The sequence below is a fragment of the Megalops cyprinoides genome, chromosome 18 (assembly GCF_013368585.1).
Source record: "Megalops cyprinoides isolate fMegCyp1 chromosome 18, fMegCyp1.pri, whole genome shotgun sequence".
NCBI lineage: Eukaryota > Metazoa > Chordata > Actinopteri > Elopiformes > Megalopidae > Megalops > Megalops cyprinoides.
In genome coordinates this window covers 12,734,628-12,754,373 of record NC_050600.1, presented here as the reverse complement: position 1 = coordinate 12,754,373, position 19,746 = coordinate 12,734,628, and the positions used below count along the sequence as shown (strand labels likewise).

Here is a 19,746-nt window from a genome sequence, read left to right as displayed (position 1 = left end):
TACATGACACAAAATCTCTGCTGCAAACAAAGACGTGAATAGTATCGGGATCCCATAAGGTCCCCGTGGCTAGGGAGTCCTCCTGTCTTAATAGCTTTAAGCCAACTATGACGTCTTTTGGCTCCGTTTTGCGTCTTAGATTCCTGTAAAAGCTTAAATCAGGGTTCGCTATCTTATTTTCCGTGCAGCCCACCACGCAACAGCTGTTTGGCATGGTTGCGATTTTAATTTTAAGACAACAAACAGTTTCCCCCCATAGCGTGGCCGTGGCCTAAATGCACTCTTGATTGATCTTAGGGCTGGAACGACGCGTCGACGTAGTCGATTACGTAAATACGTCGATTTGCGTGGAATGTGTTGGTGCGTCGCACTGTTTACGTTCATCCAAAATTATGGCGGCTCCCGCTCCCCAGCATGCTGAAAATGAGACTTCCCAAAAAGTCCGAACCCGATCGTCCAAAGTGTGGGAATTCTTTAAACAGAGACGTAATAAAGTGGTGTTGTGCACGCTTTGTAAAACTGAAATGGCCTACCACAGCAGCACAACTGCTATGCACGAGCATCTCAAAAGAAAACATCCTGGGGCTCTCCATCTTCAAAACGACGAGACATCAGCGTAAGTATTTATTACAGTGAGTTTTGTCTGATTGTTAGATTTTATTGATACCAATGTCATTATCGATTCTGCTTATCGGTCGGATTGTTCATCGAATCCCTTATTGATTCCTGATCAATTTTCTGTGTGGGGAAAAAAGTAGGCCTACACAGGTTTTCAGCGTCAACGCAGCTGTTTTATTATCTCTGAGTCTGAGCACAGTGTAGAATGTCTGCCTATAGCATTTGAACATGTTAAAATAAATTACAATGCACCTTTTCTTAAAAGGATATAACTTGGAAAACAAATATAAAGCTGACTGATAAAATAAATAATTCTAACTAGCTAGCTAACTAAAGCTGCGAGGCAAGTTGGTAACGACCACCAACACTGAAGCAATGCCTATGGTTTGCGCTGTTTACGGCTGTTCCAACCGATCAAAACGGGAAAAAAGGGATACTTTCGAGTCCCTAAAATGTGGTACACAAAGGGTAGAAGTTTAAAAAACTCAGAGAAACGGCGGCAGACATGGATCAAAAACCTCCGTCTTAAGTCTGGTGGAGCGAAGTCCGACGATGCTCATGTATGTAGTGACCACTTCGTGAAAGGTAAGGCTAAAATCATTTTGCTACCTACATAGCTAGCTAAAACTGACAAAAATACAGACCAGGGTGGTGATATCACGGGAAAATACATCCTAATACTTATTACACAACCCACAGTACTGATTGCTTTGCGTCTGTGGGAAGGTAGCATTCAGTTCCCAACAATCTGGGTTTGCAAATGTTCTTTTTTTTCAGAAAGTTAGTATAGCTGCAGAACACCACAACTTAATATCGCAGATGTAGCTAGCGATATCACCACACTGGTCTGTATTTTTTTGTCAGTTTTAGCTAGCTATGTAGGTAGAAAAATGACTTTAGCCTCACCTTTCACAAAGTGGTCACTGCATACACGAGCATTGTCAAATAAACAATAGATTAATCGGAAAAAAGAGAGATTAACAGTCTAATTAATCGACTAGATTAAGTAGATTAATCGACTAATCGGAAAAAATCAATACATTAGTCAATAAAAAATACTCGTTAGTTGCAGCCTTAATTTTAGTGTTCACAGTCTTACCAAAAAAGAATTTATGCATGGCTGAATCACAAGATTAATCTGACATTTATAAGGCGTGTCACTAACCCATGACAATGAAGTCAATCTAGATTATTTTAGGGAATATATATTCCTTCAAGGAAGGAATTGATCCAAGTGTAGAGGCAATTTAAGATTGACTGTCCATTGTAAAACTAGAATGTCACGGTATTGACCTATACGCATTTAAGAGCTTGAAAATGTGCGTTGTAGCATAAAATGTCAGTGTGAAGGGCAATAAGAGCAGGGGTTCAAGGTCACATAATATTGTATTTGGAAGAGAATAGTGTGTTAATAGAACTGCTCTAATACTTTTCGATCAAATAGGCCCATTTCAAGCTGTCAAACTAAACTCCTGTTCAGCTTTATAATATTTTGTGGGTTTATGCAATGTGTACAATTGTGTTTTTATCATTCTGTGAGATGGGGTATTGATTGTGCTGAAAGGCAGTTTGGGCTCAGATGGATTTGACCTGATGTCACCCTGCATCTGCCTCTCTCAGCTGCTGCACAGGGATACGGTCAGGTTCACCAGCGTATGAACACACCAGTGAGTCACACCTGCATGGCCCAGGAAATAATAAAGGAGATCTCGGACATAACAGCATGATGCTTGACTTTGTGACAGTTACTATGACACCCTCTTTGCAAGTTTGAGTAATTACACTGAACTGCAAACTACAGAATATATTTTCAGGAATCCTTTGCATTATCATAGGTTGATGCGCTGATGCTATGGTCTAGGGCTTTTGTGTGCTGCTTTGTTGGGGGAGGGGTGCTTTGCTGCTTGTGTTTTTTTTCTCCTGTATCAGCCTGTTGTACATTCACACAGGACAGATGTGGCTCCTAGACTGAGGGGAAAACATATCCTGACTTGATATGTCCAAAAAATATACACAGACTTGTCAGAATCCTCAAAGCAATCATGACCTGTACCCATCTGTGGGGAGATAATAATGAATTAAAAATAAGGCAAACTGCCTGTCTTATTTTCTCATTTCTGTGGTGCAGCTTTTTTGGCTTAATGTTTGCAGAAGCTCTCAAAATAACATCTTCATGTTAACTCCTCAAATCTATTTCCTCTTCTGCCGTGTACAGAATGTTCCTTCCCACAATGTTTTATACATGTGGCGTTAAATGGTAAATCTCTCCTCCATGACAACCTATATACTGTGGCATGACTATGTACTTGTAATTATATAGCTGCACTGACTAGGCGATGCCCAGAGCTTGTAAGAATACAAACCTTATTAAGCTGCCTGCTTCTGTATTGTATCTTGACTAAGATTGTTTTTTGCTGGTCACAGGGGATTTTTTACCACGGAATACCCGTAAGTGGCTATCAGGCAAGGTGGGTGGTGCAAATGTCAGCCTCACAAACTGTAACTGATTTCTTCTGGAAAGCACAGCCCCTTCTCACCCCTGCTGCCTTCCATTGAAAGCTTTTAAATTAGATGTTGGATGAGTGCCCAGTATAAAAACATGTTGTCAAGGAAACAAAATACCCTGTGCTCTTGCTCCCCCTTAGTTAATATTTTAAATCTTGATTCCCTGTCAACTGTGGCCTACTTTACTGCCTTTCAGCTAAAAGCTTTTTGTTACAGAGCCGCAGAGAGAGAGTGAGCGAGCGAGTGAGCGAGAGAGAGAGAGCACTCGTACATGGTTGCCAAGGCAACTTGACATCACAGTGACGAACTTCCCCACTTAAAAGCTTTTAACCCGATCCCTTCGCAGCCCTAGGCCCCATTTCCAGGCCTCTTAACTGAGCTCAGAGGGAAAGGCTGATTTGCTCCTGTTCTCTCACAGAGCTGACTGAAGAGGCCAGCAGGCCTGGGAGCAGAGCAAGGCCTCTTTATTTAGAAAACAAAATTCAGTATCTGTTCTTTTGACTTAGCTTCCACAAGATATTCAGTTTGTTTTAAAATGGCTGCAGATGAGAGCTACAGTTATATTGTTTCGGGTCAGAATGAGAAGCACAGGAGGGCCAGAAACTGGACGGATGCAGAGATGAAAGGCCTGGTGCATGTGTGGGAAGAGTATGTCACAGAGCTCAAAAAGGCCAAAAGGAACGCAAAAATCTATGAAAAAATGGCCAAGAGATTCTTTGATCTCACCGGTGAACATCGCCACAGGGAAGAGATAAAGATGAAAATTACGAACATGACTTTCCAGTACAGGCAAGTGTAAGAAATGACTTTTTTTTTTGCTTATTTGGCATGCAGGAGTGTACACATTTCTATATGGAAAAGGAGACTGATTTTACAGTGTGTACATTTGATTTAGATTGCTGAAGCAGAACTGATATTACAGGAAAGCCGTGCTACTCCAGCATGGAGAGGACAAAGCGGAATGAGCGCTTTCTTTCTCTGCACTTAAGATAACCCAGAACAAACTAGCAATTCTTGAAGTGTCAGTGAATAGGATCTGTGTATCGTACTGTGCACAGCAATGTGCCATATGGCTGTATTGTTAGCACTGAAATAGTCCAGTTCTTGAGGGTTTTTGTCACTAGGATGTCAAGTACGTTTAAGTCTCATGTATGTCTATGGATTTGGGTATGGTTCAAAGCTGCTGTTTGTACGAGGCAAACATCCCACCCTTCTCTTCTACAGGAAAATGAAGTGTACGAGCAACGGAGGTGCTCCATTGCCCGAATGGCCCTACTTTAAAGCTATAGACAAAATACTCTCCAAAGCCCCGGATCCTGGCAGGCAGCACACCTTCGACTTCCAGCAGTCCGGGCCTTCTACATCCCACACAGAGGCGTCCCCTTCCCTCCCCGCCGCGTCCCCCGTGGGCTTCTTGCCGGAGTACACCGGCTCCTCCGACGAGCGCGAGCGGCAGGAGGAGGCGGAGGGCTCCGACACCTCCGGCAGCCTGCAGTCCCTGGAGTCCAGGTAATGGCTTGGCATTAGGCTGTTAATTACTGAGGAATGCCTCTCACCACTGCGGGCCAGCGCTTACATAAACATCAAAGCGTACTTACTCCCTTTGAGGAATGCTGGATTTACAGCATTCCAATCCGGATTGGAAGGGAGGCATTTTCTTTATTTATGGTTTTTAATTGGTACAACTCCAATAACAAATAGTATACAACATATGCAGTGCCCTCCATATTTATTCACACCCAACTAAATAGTCACAGAGACATGCTGTAAATGTGTACACTGTATTTAATCTTAATGGCATTGCACAGAGCAAAGTTAGATCATTCACAAATAATGGATTTTATTCCAGAAAACACAAGGGTCACATTTGTGTCACACATTTCTAATGAATAACTTGTTTTTGTTTTCTAAAACAACAACTGTGATATTTTAATAGAGTATAGAAAGGGTTTAGAGATTATGCTATGTTAGAAAATGCTAGAAGTGATTACAGCAGCATACATAATGTTCAACAGCTGCCAAGTTGCACATTGCCTTTTTAAGCCAGTTATTCCATGTTTAAGAGCTTCTATTCCCTCTCTCCCATTTTACGTCAGCTTCCTATTAAATTTGGCTGCCAGTCTCCTGAACAAAAATACCTTGTTCACGCTTGCGATTTTAAGTACTTTTCGGTATATTACAAGACACTAGACAGACTAAGGTGTGAAAACAGTGCAGAATAATTAACATTTTAGTCGGATTTTAGCATTTTAGTTTCTGCCTACTTTGAGCATGGCTGGAAAAGATTGTCTCTTCAGGCTTGTACTGGCCTCTTCAAAGGCTTTAAATATTTTTAAATTACTGAGAGAAATTCACAATGACTACAAGTGCATTTAGCAATTGCATGTGATGCCATTAAGTTGTACTTACTATGGAGTACGTCCTTCAACAACTCTGCCCACATTTATGGCCACAGTGAAGTAGTACAAGCTAAGCACAGGACCAGCGATTTCAGTGGGTTTCTGCTCAGCAGTTCCACATGATAGTGGAGACAAATGTGATACGAGACTTTTCCAGAACTTCACAGAACAGCACCAGTGGAAAAAGGGTTGTACTAACCATTATGTGAAACAATTGTCTGTCTTTTGCACCTCTTTCACCATTGTGCTTTGTGTCAGAGTTGCTACGGCACATCTATAGTTACAGATGTCCCTAAAGTTGTGGGTGTTACACTTTTAAGAAGCAAGTTAATACATGGTCTACATAACTTTGGTATTATAAAAGCAGGCCCTAAATCAGTAGATTTATCGCAGGTCACAGCAAGTCACGGTGAAGAGGAAGAAGGTTCTGCGCTCCACTCTGAAAAAGAAGAAGCTGAAGGTGCTGGAGGCCATGCTGCAAGAGCAGAGGAAGTTGAGCCGGGCGGTGGAGGAGACCTGCAGGGAGGTGCGGAGGGTCATGCACCAGCAGAACTTCCTGCAGGTGCAAAGCCTGCAACTGCAGGAGCGCATGATGAACCTGCTGGAGAAGATGATCTCGCCACCGGTCCAGCCGGCCGCCTGGCCCCACGCCGGGATCAAGGAGCCAGGGCACGGTCAAGGCTGATAGCACTGTCTGCAGCTGGGGTTTGGACTGTACAAACATCATCCAAGTATATAAACACTACTGCTGCTTGTTGAGCGATTAAGTGACAAAACATTTCAGCTAGCATATGTCAAAAACTTTGACATACAGTATTTCTAGATTACTAGGGGTGAAGACTACTCTTGGGCATGTACCACAGGTAAAACAATCAGTAAATTCTAGATACATTCCAACAGCAATGTTTCAGAATATGAAACCAGCATGACAGCAAAGAGCATTTTCTATCATTCTCCACTGCTTCGCATACATTCAGTTTAAGATGTGTGATTCATTTCAGGAAATCCAACAATTCACATTAAAAACAAAACAAAAAACTGCGATGTGTGTTTATTGACTTATTGACTGAAATTCCCGATTTCTGTCCTGTAATAAAAAAGAGTATATTAACAGTTCTGATAGATTCAACAATTTGTTTCAACATTTTAATAGTGTTGATTTCATTGATAAAAAGGAACACATCTTAGGCATTATTGTAGGGCAGTGTTGAGTAGTTTGGAAACAATCTGCATACTTTAAAATAAGTAATGAACGACTTAAGCAGACAGAAGTGATTGATTGTGATGCTGTGACTCACATTTTAATAATTCCATTGCATGTCGCATTTAGATGTGTTTGAGATTGTCTGAAGGAATTCTACTTAACATTCAAAATATTGGTCTTACTGAAGTACTCTTAAATCAAGGCAAATGATTAAGGTACAACATAAAAGTCAAGATACCTGTGCTTGCAATACTGTCCACAAAGCTTTGCGTGCCAAAGGAGGGATCTAATTTGAAATGTCTATAAGGAGCAGACGTTCCAATAGGCTGAAAGAAGTTTTCAGGCAAGACAGGCTATTAGTGAAACGTATTGCTAACTGTAGGATTGGCATTGAAGTAATATGGACAGGAAAACAGAAATGCTGAAGGAGCTTCACCTGCGATTTTGTCCATTTGTCACTATAGAGAGCATGTACATTACGCTTTCGCAATTGGATTTGCTGTATAACCTGTCTTCAAATATTGACTCTGACTCTTATTTGGAAAATCCAGATGTTTCCGCTACTACAAGGCGCGATTGATTGCAAAGTCAATATCCTTGCTAACCTAACCCGTCGCTTTAAAACCGTGGGGTCATGTGACTCCTACTTCGACCGTTACTGCACTATGTCCACTTGTTGGCTCTTTTGTTTACTATAGCTACTAAGACGCCCACGGTGACGGTGCAAGCCGGGCTAAGTTTATGTGCCGCAGGCCAAACATTTTGTAGTAAGAGCAACGCTAACATATTTGTACAGATCAGCTTGCTATCCAGGTTTTCCCTTTTTAAAAGTTAAATAAGCAGTAGTTTGTGATGTTTTTTTTTCTTCAAACTGTGAGCATATAGCTAGATGCCTTGTGCTTTACCATCTTGTGCTTTTGCAGTATGCAGTATCCAGAGAATAGTAAGAAAAACTCCAAGCAATGCTAATTAGCTCATTTTTTGAACTAGCAAACGAACGTGTGCTAACCTTCCAGCCAGCTGCGCTATAATATCGTCTGCACGAGGTAAGAAGTCGGTTTTTTCACCTGAAACTCGTATTTCACAAACAGGATGGAGTGAACACTTGATAAAATGTTATGCTAAGAAAAAAGTTTGCAATAGTTGCCGTTTTATTTTGATTACATGGCAAACAATAGAAAGACGTTGAATATGATTGACAACTGGTGGAGCGAATAAGAAGTCAGAGTACGCTTGCGATGTCATGGTTACAGAGAGTGACGCTACGATTCCAACAATGGGAGGAAAATGGAGGCGGGAGATACGGTCAAACAGGATCAGTGGTGGGATATGGGATTCAGAATTAACGTAACATAGGGTAAAAAGTTTGCACGATTTTCAAAGTTAGGCATCTGAGCCACAACATCATAATTCAAGCAACCTAAAATGGACCTATCCAAATGGGGGTAAGAGTGTTTTCGAAGCTACACTAAAGATACAGATACATCGTATCACTGTTTGGTATTCTGTTGTGGGTTATTAGCTAGACTAGATAACTCACTTGCTATAAAAGTTTAGTAGCTTGCTGCTTTGCTTTTAGGTATTAAGTTGTAACTACGAAAGCTGGGTGTAATTGTTGTAGCTGGCTTGCTAGACAGACGGATAATAGTAAACAGTTGATCACCACAGCAAGACCGTGATTGATCATGCAGAGGCAAGGAAGTTACAATGAATGTGCATGTCTATAATCTTAGCTTCTGGAGTAAATGTTCTACCTAACTCAATAGCTTGCTGAAGTTTACTACAGTCTCTAGTTTGCTTCTTGGCTCTGTAGCCAGATTGGCTGTTAATTAGCTCGCAAATTGCTGCTTTATATTGTGTTCTTGGTGTGGTGTTTTCTTAATCATTTGACAGTGGGTGGTTATCTAGCAGGTGTGATTGCTGTGTGCCAACCAGATGTTCCAAGACTAAGCTGTGTGCAGAAAGCTTGCTACCTAGCTGTGCATTTCATACTGGAGCCTGTATCGTTTTGGATTGATACCCGTGTAAAGGTGTCCCTTTTTAGCGATGATTTGCTTTTTGGTATCATTTCAAAATGGAAGGGAAAAAAGATAGATAAGGTATCCACCACCACAATCCCTAAATGTGTATGAAGTTTACAGTGATGTGTAAATATTAAACATAGTTTTACCTAGATAGGTGAATTTAAAGTTGATTAGTCTCTACCCTATTATATGTATTTTAGAATGAATGTCTGCTCATAACTAAATGTGTAGTGTAATTACTGGCTGATTGGATGTTTCTGTATTCATGAAATACTTTATGACTACTGCTGCTAATATTTTTAAATTAAACACAACATCAGAGCTACTTCATAAGATGTACAGCTGGTCATGTTAGGAATGAACAGTACTTTGATTGTCAGATGTTAATGTTGAGGATTTTAATCTAACTACCAATAAACAAATTTTTTGTCTCAGAGATGAAGAATTTCATGCCTATGCTGTTTCAGCATTTTGATAAGTTTGTGTTTACATTTCTTTTTTTAATAAGAAAATGAATCAATATGAAGCCTGATTTGCTGTATCTGTTTTTTTTCCCTCTAATTTGTTTCTGTTGTCACAGTTAGTGTTATAAGATACATGTGTTCTCTTTCTGAAGGTGTCCTGAGAATTCCAGTGCTCACACCAGGAAGCTTGTGCCACGTTGGTGCCGGCGCCATACTGTGGTGACACTGTGCTCCATGTAGTCCTTCTGCTCCACATTTGTGAAGTACTTAACAGAAGCAAAAATGTTCAGACACGCCAGTACAGCAAAGAAGCGCCTTAATTCACATTTTGTGGCCCGGGTCAGAGGCTTGGAAGTTGCACGGGGGAGGTCAGGGTATGGATTCACCCTAACTGGGCAAGCTCCCTGTCTTTTGAGGACTGTTCTGAAGGGGAGCCCTGCAGATTATGTTGGACTGAGATCAGGAGATCAGATCCTGAGTGTGAATGATATCAATGTGTCAAAAGCATCTCATGAGGATGTGGTGAAGCTGATTGGCAGGTCCTCTGGGGTCTTGCGTTTAGTCATCGCAGAATGTAGCAGTCACCGGGACTCTTGCTCCAGTGATGAAGAGCTTGGATTTCATGAAAGCAAAAACTACTGGCTGAAGCCAAAAGTTGATTCTAAAACCTTAGGGATCAATAGAGCAGAGAGGGTTGTTGCAGAAATGCAGTCAGGGGGCATTTTTAACATGATCTTTGATAATTCCAGTCACTCCTCAAGCAGCTCAGATAAGGCTGCTGCTGCTACTGCTAAACCGAGGCCATTGTCAGAACCCGATTTCTCCTATAGCACAAGGAATGGATGTTCAAATAGCAACCCAGACCTGCTTTCAGAGGAGGAAATGGCCAAAGTGCTGCATGATGACTCTGTATTTATTGGCATGTTTGAAAATCAGGACGAGGATTTTGCACTGGATGCGAGTGTTCTAAATGTTGGAATGATTGTAGGATACTTGGGCTCCATTGAACTTGCCTCCACAAGTGCAAACCTGGAAAATGACAGTTTACAAGCAATTCGTGGTTGCATGAGGCGCCTGAGGGCCGAGCAGAAGATTCACTCGCTGGTAATGATGAAAATAATGCATGACTGTGTTCAGCTTTGCAACGACAAAGGGGCTGTTCTTGCTACGTACCCAGCCGAGAAACTGGCATTCAGCGCTGTTTGCCCAGATGACAGAAGATTCTTTGGTTTGGTCACTATGCAGGTTACAGATGACTACAGACTTGCAGAAGAAGTGGAGGGTGGACTTAGGACCTCCTGCCATGTTTTCATTGTAGACCCAGAGCTCTGTCCTCACAAGATTCACCAAGGCATTGCCAGACGCTTTAATTTTGAATGCACCCCAGATCCAGACACGAATGGCTGTCTGGAGTTCCCCCCGATGTCACAGCCACTCCTGCAGTTTGTGTCTGTTCTTTACCGTGACATGGGGGAGTCTATTGAAGGGATGAGGGCCCGGGCCTTCGCCGATGGAGACTTAGATGCCCAGCAGAACAATAGCACAAGCAGCAACAGTGATAGTGGGATTGGAAATTTCCTACCTGAGGAGAAGAGTAACCGGGTTCTTCTTGTTGATTTGGGAAGCAACCCCAACAGACACATTCCCAGTGGACCATGGGAAAATTCACAAACCAGGAACCTAAGCCAGGTTAACCGGAATGGATACCGCCATGAGCAAGAAGGGAAATATCACTTCTCCGAGCTACCCCACCCGGATCCTCCTCTGCTCGCTGGCAGGCATCTCGGTCCCTCTGCGAGGATCGAGGTTCCCGCCCAGCCTCCACAGCCTCATTACCCTAACGGTAAGCGGACAGGTGTGGCCGGAACCGCTCACAACAGCGGTCACCGATGGCTTCCCGTGCATGTGCTGCAGGACTGGAGGCAAGGCAACGCCAGCGACCAGGAGTCCTACGCCGAGTCCACTGACGGCTGGTCCAGCGCAAACTGCAGCACCCTGCCTCCTCCGATGAGCAAAATCCCGGCCGACAGGTACAGAGCGGCGGGGGAAATCGCTCGTCCTTGCAGAATTGCCGCTGAGAAGGATGAATGGGCCAAAAAGCTGTTTGGAGCAGATAAAGTGTTTGGGGACCAGCAGACTGGAAAGCGCAGCAAAGATAGGGAAAAAAAGGTAAGGAAGTGTGTGTTTGTCCTGCCATTTATTACATTACATTATGTTACATTTTGTTGCATAGCAGATGCTGTTATCCAGAGAAATGGACAAAATGAGTAAATTTAACATTATGTGTACATTTTTGACATCAGGCTGATGCGCTTATCCAGAGCGACTCTACAAGTCAAGCACAAAGGGCATCCAACAGAACAACAAAAAACTTTGCACAAACAAGGATGCTACCATCCACACATGAACAAGAGCCAGTGTCAAACACACAAGGCTGAGACCAAAAATGCACACGCATTCCGACATGCAGGAGTGGACCATTCCAACACAATGCCGTCACACACCCAGGGCCTGCCCCGGTGGCCTCCCTGGATGGACATCCATAGATGGCCATTGACTCCATTGTCTTTGTACAACCGTGTCTAATAAGTACCAATACTTACCAATAAGTAAATATACTGTATATACACATACTAAGCAGGTTTAAGCTTACATTTTTGCTATTTTAATGTCTGCATTACAACAATACACAACACGGCAATAAGTGATCTTACCATTGCAAGTACAAATTCCTTCTTTGTAGGATCAGTTTTTTTCATAATCCATTGTAAACCTCTGAGCTATATATCACATAGTTTTTACACTCACAATGTGTAGAGTTCTATCACAGCACTGGGTAAACGGTTATTCTGCATTACACCAGGTTTAAAGGGTCTTCAGTTATTCTCTTTGAAATAAAGTATTTGACATGTTGTATGTATGTTGTTAACATAGAATTCTATTCCAGGAAGACACCTGGGATTCTGTATAGTCAGATATAAAATATTTAGTAGCTTCTTTATGTAACAGGTTATTGAAAGTATTCACATGCACATCCTGACCTCACAGTCCGTGTCTCTTAGGGAGATGTGTGTGAAGTTTTCCTTCTTCCGAAGTCACCCTGATCTAACTCCCAAGGTGGGCCATGTGTTAAGAAACCAGATGCTAAGAGTGAAAAGTAACGATTGTGCCCTCAGTATAAAAAAAATGCACCCAATTTCTTCATCTTTATCTTCAATCTCTCCTGGGATCCATCCACTGTTGGGATACATCAGAGTAAAAGTGAAAAGAAAATTTACAGACAGCTGTGTGATTTCCTTCAGTCTGGTAGGTAGCCCTCACTATATAGTGTCCATTTCCCTGCAGAGGGTGGCACACCAGAGACTCAAAGGAAGGAGAGATGTTTTTTTCCTCAATATTTTTAACTACAGAAGAACTTAATGCCCCCATTGCCTTACAGCTGTGTTTGTGGACATTGAACCTGTAAGGATGTTTATAACTATAACTATAACTTTAACCTTTATAGGTTTTCATATGAAGAGTAAATATAAGCAATGCCACCCTGTACCTCAGTTTATAGTAAAACATATTCTCTGTATTATTCTCAGTAGCTATCAAAATGAAACATCACCATTGGAAGAAATGTTACTTTAGCTATAGCTGCGGTCTGGCTGCATAATATTTCATAAGGCTGTTGTGCATTTGTTAAATGTTTTTGTGAATATAATAAAAAATATCTGTCCTGCTTACTGATTAAACATGGGAATACATGCAGTCTTTAAATTGCTGTTGATGCAGGATTATTTACAGTGCATTGATCCCCCTGCTGGGCTAGTAAGTTAACTACAGACAGTGTTCTACGTCTGGAAGTGATGTACCACGTTGGAGAGGTAGAGCAGTAAACTGTTCGCATAGACCATGATATGCTGTGTGTTACTCTCAGTAAACTGTTTGCCTAATGCAAAAGACAAATCATCCAAAAGGTGTTAATAAGCAATATGAATTTTCAAAAGTGTGATTTTTCATCATGGTCATTGATTTCAATTTGAGTTGTGATGGACTTCTAAGACTGCAAGTATGTCTCTCAGTGTGGTCTCATTCTTTTTATATATATATATATATTTATTTTCTTTCTATACATTTTTCCATTTTCACCCAATTTGGGATTAGCAATTGTAGATTAAGCTCATCTCATCATGGACACCATCTTTGCAGAAGCTTAGAGTGCAGCAAGTACCATCCTTTAATACACATGTATACCACCCGTTGTGATGAGGGGACCCTGGCCGACCCTCTCAGCCCTATCTCTGATTGAGAAAAGCCAATCTGTTCCACTTCTGTGGGCCCCCCACATGACACAGCTGGTTTCGAACCTGGCCTGCAGGGCTCAGCCTGTGCCCTGAGCAGTTATAGGTCTGGAAATGGCTGATCCTCTTGGGAGCAGTGGTGTTACTCCCTTTAATGAAATCCAATTTTTTTCTCTTCCAACAACTACAAGTTAACCATTGCTGTGTATATCAGTGATAAAAATCATCTTATTGCATGTAAATTAGACCTAAAGTAGGAATACAATAAGAATTTGTCATTTCTATGAAGAACAATAGGATCTGGTTTTGAAAAGGAACAACTAGGGACTTAAAGGGATATATATAAAGTTACTAATGAAGTATCTGCTCTGAATCCAGATGGTGCTGTCTGATTTTTAATGATTGATAAAGGAAAACAAATCTACAGCTCTAATTTTTGGCATCCATACCTCAGTATGTCAGGAAGCGTTTGCTGGTTTATTGTGATGTTGGTTGGAGAAGGAAATGAGGCCCCTGATGCCTCTACACAACTGGCAAGTGTACAGGCGTTTGTCATTGTCGTTCACCAAACACTACCCCCACACCAGCTGCTCAGTTAGGGTTTGGTTCCCAGGGAGGAAAAAAAGCACTGTCAGGGATATCTGATGAGCGTAGTTGGAATTTGGAAGGCATTATAAGCCATGAAAAACGAAGACAAATTTTAGAGTCGAAATATGGAGGATACGGGATCCAATTCTGTTTTGTTCACATCTTTCTCCCTACCTACAGTATTTTGTATAAAGCAAACATTTACATGTAAAAGCTTACTCCTAGACTAAAAGCAAACATTGACACTGATTGTACTGCTAATCACACATTCAAAACCACCTCTTCTGCTCTGTGGAATGTTCAGCATTTTTGCTAGAACTCTATGTACATCTGCGTTAAGGTCATCAGTAGTCAGTTGAGGGAAGGACACACAGGCTCCTGTTTCATTTTAGGTGAAATTTTAACAGTACATGTTTGTAAGACTTTTTTGTCCAGAAGGAAAAAAAAATCAAGATTGAGCTGGTGGAATTACAAAACAGTTGTATGGTGACAAACTCGTGTCCTCTGTTTTTATCATGCAACATCATTTTTTCCTGAATGGTCACTAGGTGTCTCTGTTTCACCATGTAAATTTAGGTGGAAAAACAGTTCCTCTAGCTAGAGGTGCATTTTTCGGAGCCTTGCATTACACACAAAAATGCAGAGGCATAGTTATAATATATTCATGTGTATTGAATTTAGTGATCTGGCTGACTAAGAGCTGACTAACCAGGCATTTTGCAGGTGTCCAGCTCTTAACGGGCTGAAGTTAATTGTAGAGAAATGTCCTCATTCAAAGGTCATTTCATTGTGCTGCATTGCTTGAAATGTGTTGTACTGAAAAGCAGTACCATGTGGAGCCTTTCCAGTCTCTAAAAAGGATCCAATTCCCAGCCAAGACATGTGATGTGGTTATGAGTGGAGAGGGAGAGAAGCTGCTGCATTACATAAAGCTTTACATAGTTGGACTGTGCACAAATAGCTCATTTGCATCAGCCACATTCAGGTGCAGTTGGACCGTGGCCACGGAAAAAATACAGTTTCCAATTCTGGCTGACTATGGGTTAGGTGGGGCTATAGTGAGTTACTCCAGGTCCACTGGACCATGTGATGCTGCATGTGGCATCATCTCACTGTGGGAGAGGTAGACGTGTTTATGGAATGCATGACTGCCCTTATGATGCACATTTGATGTTTGAACCAAGCTGGTCATGTAATGACAGGTTCTACACCTGTGTGTAATTACATTGTAAAAACCTAGCTGATGTAAGTTGCTCTGGATGAAAGCATGAGATAAATATATATAAAATCATTTGTCATGAATAAGGTTACCTTTATATCTTACACATTACTTAAATTAGTTGGAATGGAGTCATAGAGACATAGAGATTTCAGGGAATGCTGTACTGAGTGAAGAGTGGGGACCCAGAAACTGGGTCACTTAAGATCAGAGTAAAAAGCTGGGATTATCTCCCGGTGCGAACAGGAGTTAGCATCATTTAACCTCGATGCCTGACCCTGCCACAGCCCCCGCTACACTGCCGCAGGGCTGAGCGGATTGCAGCGCTCTGCATACACTTCCACATTTATCATTGTAATCATGTGAAAGGAGAGTGGGATTTATTAGTGCAATTTCAGCCGGTGAGTCACCTGCTTATGCATCAAGTTTTGCTTTTTGACTGCCTTTTTGGATGCGTCCCCGGTGATGTGGATGGTGTGGCATTTAGCCTGAAAGCTGTAGAGCCGGCGGATGAGTGTGGTGGTATGCTGAAGCACTGCCCCGCTGGGCCTCACGAGGGAGGCAGGGTACGTGAGCAGCCTGCAGTGGCACAGTCCGCCCCGTATCCAGGCAACGCTCAGGAGCATCTGATTATGGTCTGCCGTGGAGGCAGGAATAAGAAAACAAGCAAAGTCCGCAGCCTAATCATTTGATTAACTTGACCGGAGGTGTTTGCTGTCTTCCATGCATTGCAGTCGTGCCATCCAGGCTACGATGGAGTCTGTTTTTGAGTGTGTGAATGTGTATGTGTACGTATACGTATTTGTTTCTATATAGACCAAATTTATTTGTATATTAACAGGTAAACATGTATTTTGAGCTTACTTATATAGTTTATTACTGAAAAATAAAATAACAGGAATATGTATTTTTTAAGCAGGCTTTTATTGTTGTGTAGTCTTCCTCCAATGCAGGCTAAACTACACGTGTTTCCACACAATTTCAGGATTGTTCAAATGAGAGGATTATAACAAGGGTGAACCTTCAGGAGATAAATATTATAAGTTGCATGCCACTATTTCATCAGTATAATGGGAAATGGGAAAACAGATTTGTAGTGAAATGACTGTGCATACCTGTTTTGCTTGAGGGTTCCACTAACACTAACCATCAGGCTATAGCCCTGACCACAGCTCTTCCAGTGGTACATGAAGTGCATTCATGTAGGTGAAGATTTGAAAAGCTGTATACATTTGTATACTTGAATTATGGTTGTGTTCAGTGGGAGCATCCAACATTGTAACTTACTTTTTGCCTCTCGTTCTTCAAATATGAACATTTATTAGAATCTAATTACAGTCTTAAGGAAGGTCTCCTGCCTGGATGGCATGCAAAATTATATATAAGTATATAATACCTGTAATAATATAGGTACATATGTATATATGTGTGTATATGTATGTAATGTTATGTAGGTGTCATTTAAATATAACTTACTACTGTGCCAATGCACAGTGCAATGCAGTTTGGTGTTATCAGCTCATGGGGGAAAAAAAATAACATTTAGTGTGTTTATCAGGAGTTGCATTTATCCAAACAGCAAATAATGCCAAATGCAGAAGTGGGCATGAGTGGAATCTCTGTGTTTAGCCTGCATCTGGGCTGAAAGGAGACCGTTTAGTCCAGGAAGCAAAAGAAAATTATAGGGTACTGCTCTTGTGATGCCATGCTAATTGCCGGTAATTCTTTTATGTCAACTCTGAGACATAAAGGTTCGCCCATCATTTTAATAATAGGGCTACTGGCAGAATGTGTTTATTTTCCTCTTTCGATGTAGATGTAGGTTGCTGTGGTTAAGGGGGAGTTGAGAGGGAGACAAATGCTCAGTTGGTAGCTTCAGAAATATTCTTGTGAAAAATGATCGGCCTCTGTCACCAAAATGCAAGTCATGAGTATGCATTCTACTCTAATGAGAACCGACAGGAAAGACTGGATGACTAGTAATAGGAATTGAGTTTTCGTGCTTGTTTGCAGTAAAAATCTATGGAATGAATTAGTGGTGGTTAAAACATTTACAGATGTGGTTTCACTTGAACTTTGTGACTGAAACATAATTTTTTGAGCTTAATTTGTCTGATGATTATGTTCTCAGCATTGACCCTTTTCATTGGTCATCTTTCATGGAAAATAAAAATGTATTAATCTTTCTCAGCGATGAATTCACCAGGATGTAGGTCTGACCCACACTGCTGACCCTCTACTTGGGGGTCAGTTTCTCTTTTTGACTGGGGGCTGATGGCTTTTATGACAAATGGGTGAACCAAAGTGCAGCCTTGACTCGGGGGCCCTTGTCAGATGGGGATAGGCTGCCCAGGGGGTGAGTGGTGAAGGGTGTTTGCTGTGTTTGTGCTCCTTGAGCGTGAACATTTCTGTGCTCTGTTGGTAGGGTTCGAGGTTCGGAGGCATCACCGCAGCGTTCCCACAGCTGACGCAACGTTCCTCCGGCCGCCGCTCCTTCGGACGCTCCAAACGCCTCAGCCTGGCGCGGTCCCTCGATGACCTGGAGGTAGGCCTGTTCACATCAATTCACACGCGTCCAGTCCTCTAGCGAGTCACTGGTTCACGCGAGGATATTGCGTCTTTTCTTCATGAAATTGCTCTTGTATTTCTGAAATAAAGCTTTTTGACAGATTTTCCCATTAACACTTGAACTTATCTTGACCAACTGGAACCAGAATAATTCCACTCTCAAATATCACCTTTTTCACTGACTTTGAATAACTGAAAGGCAGTGTGATGACATTTTATGTCTGGATTTATTTATGCACTGTACTGCACATCTTGTGGTATTTTGAATCATGTTTTAATTATGTTGAATTTTTAGTAGTTATGACAAAATTCTGTTGTAGTGGCATAAATGATCATTGTCTTGAAATATTACAGGAAACCTTGGCTAAAATGGAGTGAATAGTTTTGGTTAGTAAAAATGAATACCACCAGAGGAATTTATGAACAAACTGTTTGAAATCAAGAACTATGAAAGGATAGGCACTAGAAAGGATATTCTGTTCTATCTCCAAGAATCTTGGAGATGTGAAATTGACACTCAACAGTGCTTACCTTGACATATGCATAGCCTGTCCATCTGGTCTAGTCTTTATGAACTTTTGAGTTATACTGAAAAAAACCTTATCGAGGATGACTTATCCACAGTACTTTACATTTTTACATATATTTATTCAGCTGAAAGCCCTGCAGCTGAAGTACCACAATCAGTGCCACAACAACAGTGCCCCACTTCTAACTATCAACCCTCTGATTTCAAGCTCAGATTTCCTACACAGCATGCTTGTTGCTTGTAATCATGACAAATGGTTATCCAAAAATAGTGTTCACAAATAATTATTTTTCAAGCATTTGTGGGCATTGTATGGCATGTTGTGAACCAGGCATACTCTAACACACTCTGACAGTGGTGTGTGGAGAAAGCTCCTGGTTTGACTAGTTAGGGGTGTAAAATATTTTTTGCCTTTTTTATCTTTGGAATGACGGATTCGGTCTGGAAGTTTATTTTTTACCTCTCATTTCCCTTCCCTTGTGGTCTGTTTTTTTGCAGCGACACGGGCTAACAAAGTGTGCATTGTGTGGGAGGGGGGACTTGTGTTTGGTGAGCCCTTGTAATGAGCGCCAAGGAATGATGTGTTCACATTCCCCCTCATTAGAGGAGCTTCAGGATTTCCCTTCACACACAGACGCGCGCACTCACACAAACACACACACACACACACACACACACACACACACACACACACACACACACACACACACACACACTCATACACATACACACACTCACACACCCACACACACCAATTAATGTACTAGACAAGCACACATGTGACACTGCTCACATTATCAAGGTTCTACCCGCTTTGTGTGCTACATTCTTGTCTGCAGCTGTGTACTGTTTACTCACGTCTTCTTATTTATGCATGTTAAATAAAGCGCGTGCTACAGTGGTGCCATCTTCAGTGCTGATTGCAAGCTTGGCATATCCAGTCCAGTCTGTTTAACTGAAAGAGTAGTTTCCAACATAATGTTGAAAGAAGAGTTTTTCCACATATTGCCATTTTACTTACTGTTCATTTGCTGTTGGTCAGACTGACTATTCTGTTAAATCCTGATCAGAGAATTAAACTAATCTTTCATCTTTAAACCCCTGACAGATCAGCACAGGTAGCAGTTTTTGGGTTATGTTCATCAATCCTTTCATGGGTCTTCAAAGTATGTGCATTGAAGGTTCTACAAACAGATTAAACATTCTATGCTCGTTTTTCCAGTCATCTCATCAAGTTTTATAGTTTGACTGAATACAGTGGGTTTCTGTTGTACATATGTGTTACAAGATATCATTGGTGGCTGTTAAAAGTCAGTTTTTTATTTTCTATGATGGTTGAAGT

At 41.5% G+C, this 19,746-nt stretch overlaps 2 protein-coding genes across 2 annotated transcripts in view; both read left to right on the top strand.

The window, feature by feature from the left end:
- The first annotated feature begins 3,579 nt into the window (after positions 1–3,579).
- On the top strand, positions 3,580–6,207 carry msantd1 (Myb/SANT-like DNA-binding domain containing 1). Its single transcript, XM_036551831.1, has 3 exons — positions 3,580–3,912; positions 4,348–4,632; positions 5,916–6,207. The coding sequence occupies exons 1-3, from the start codon at positions 3,659–3,661 to the stop codon at positions 6,205–6,207; spliced, it is 831 nt and encodes a 276-aa protein (XP_036407724.1). The 5' UTR covers positions 3,580–3,658.
- A 3,263-nt stretch (positions 6,208–9,470) lies between these two features.
- rgs12a (regulator of G protein signaling 12a) overlaps positions 9,471–19,746 on the top strand; it is a 55,113-nt gene continuing 44,837 nt past the window's right edge. The window contains exons 1-2 of the mRNA XM_036551299.1: positions 9,471–11,383; positions 17,733–17,852. Of these exons, the coding sequence (XP_036407192.1) occupies positions 9,497–11,383; positions 17,733–17,852 (2,007 nt within the window). The 5' untranslated portion in view covers positions 9,471–9,496. The remainder of the gene's footprint in view (positions 11,384–17,732; positions 17,853–19,746) is intronic.

Bases quoted from the DNA above. Each gene is read 5' to 3' on its own strand.
- msantd1 (XM_036551831.1), top strand. From the start codon at position 3,659: ATGGCTGCAGATGAGAGCTACAGTTATATTGTTTCGGGTCAGAATGAG. The intron at 3,913-4,347 runs GCAAGTGTAAGA...TCTCTTCTACAG, and splicing joins AACATGACTTTCCAGTACAG to GAAAATGAAGTGTACGAGCA. The intron at 4,633-5,915 runs GTAATGGCTTGG...GATTTATCGCAG, and splicing joins CTGCAGTCCCTGGAGTCCAG to GTCACAGCAAGTCACGGTGA.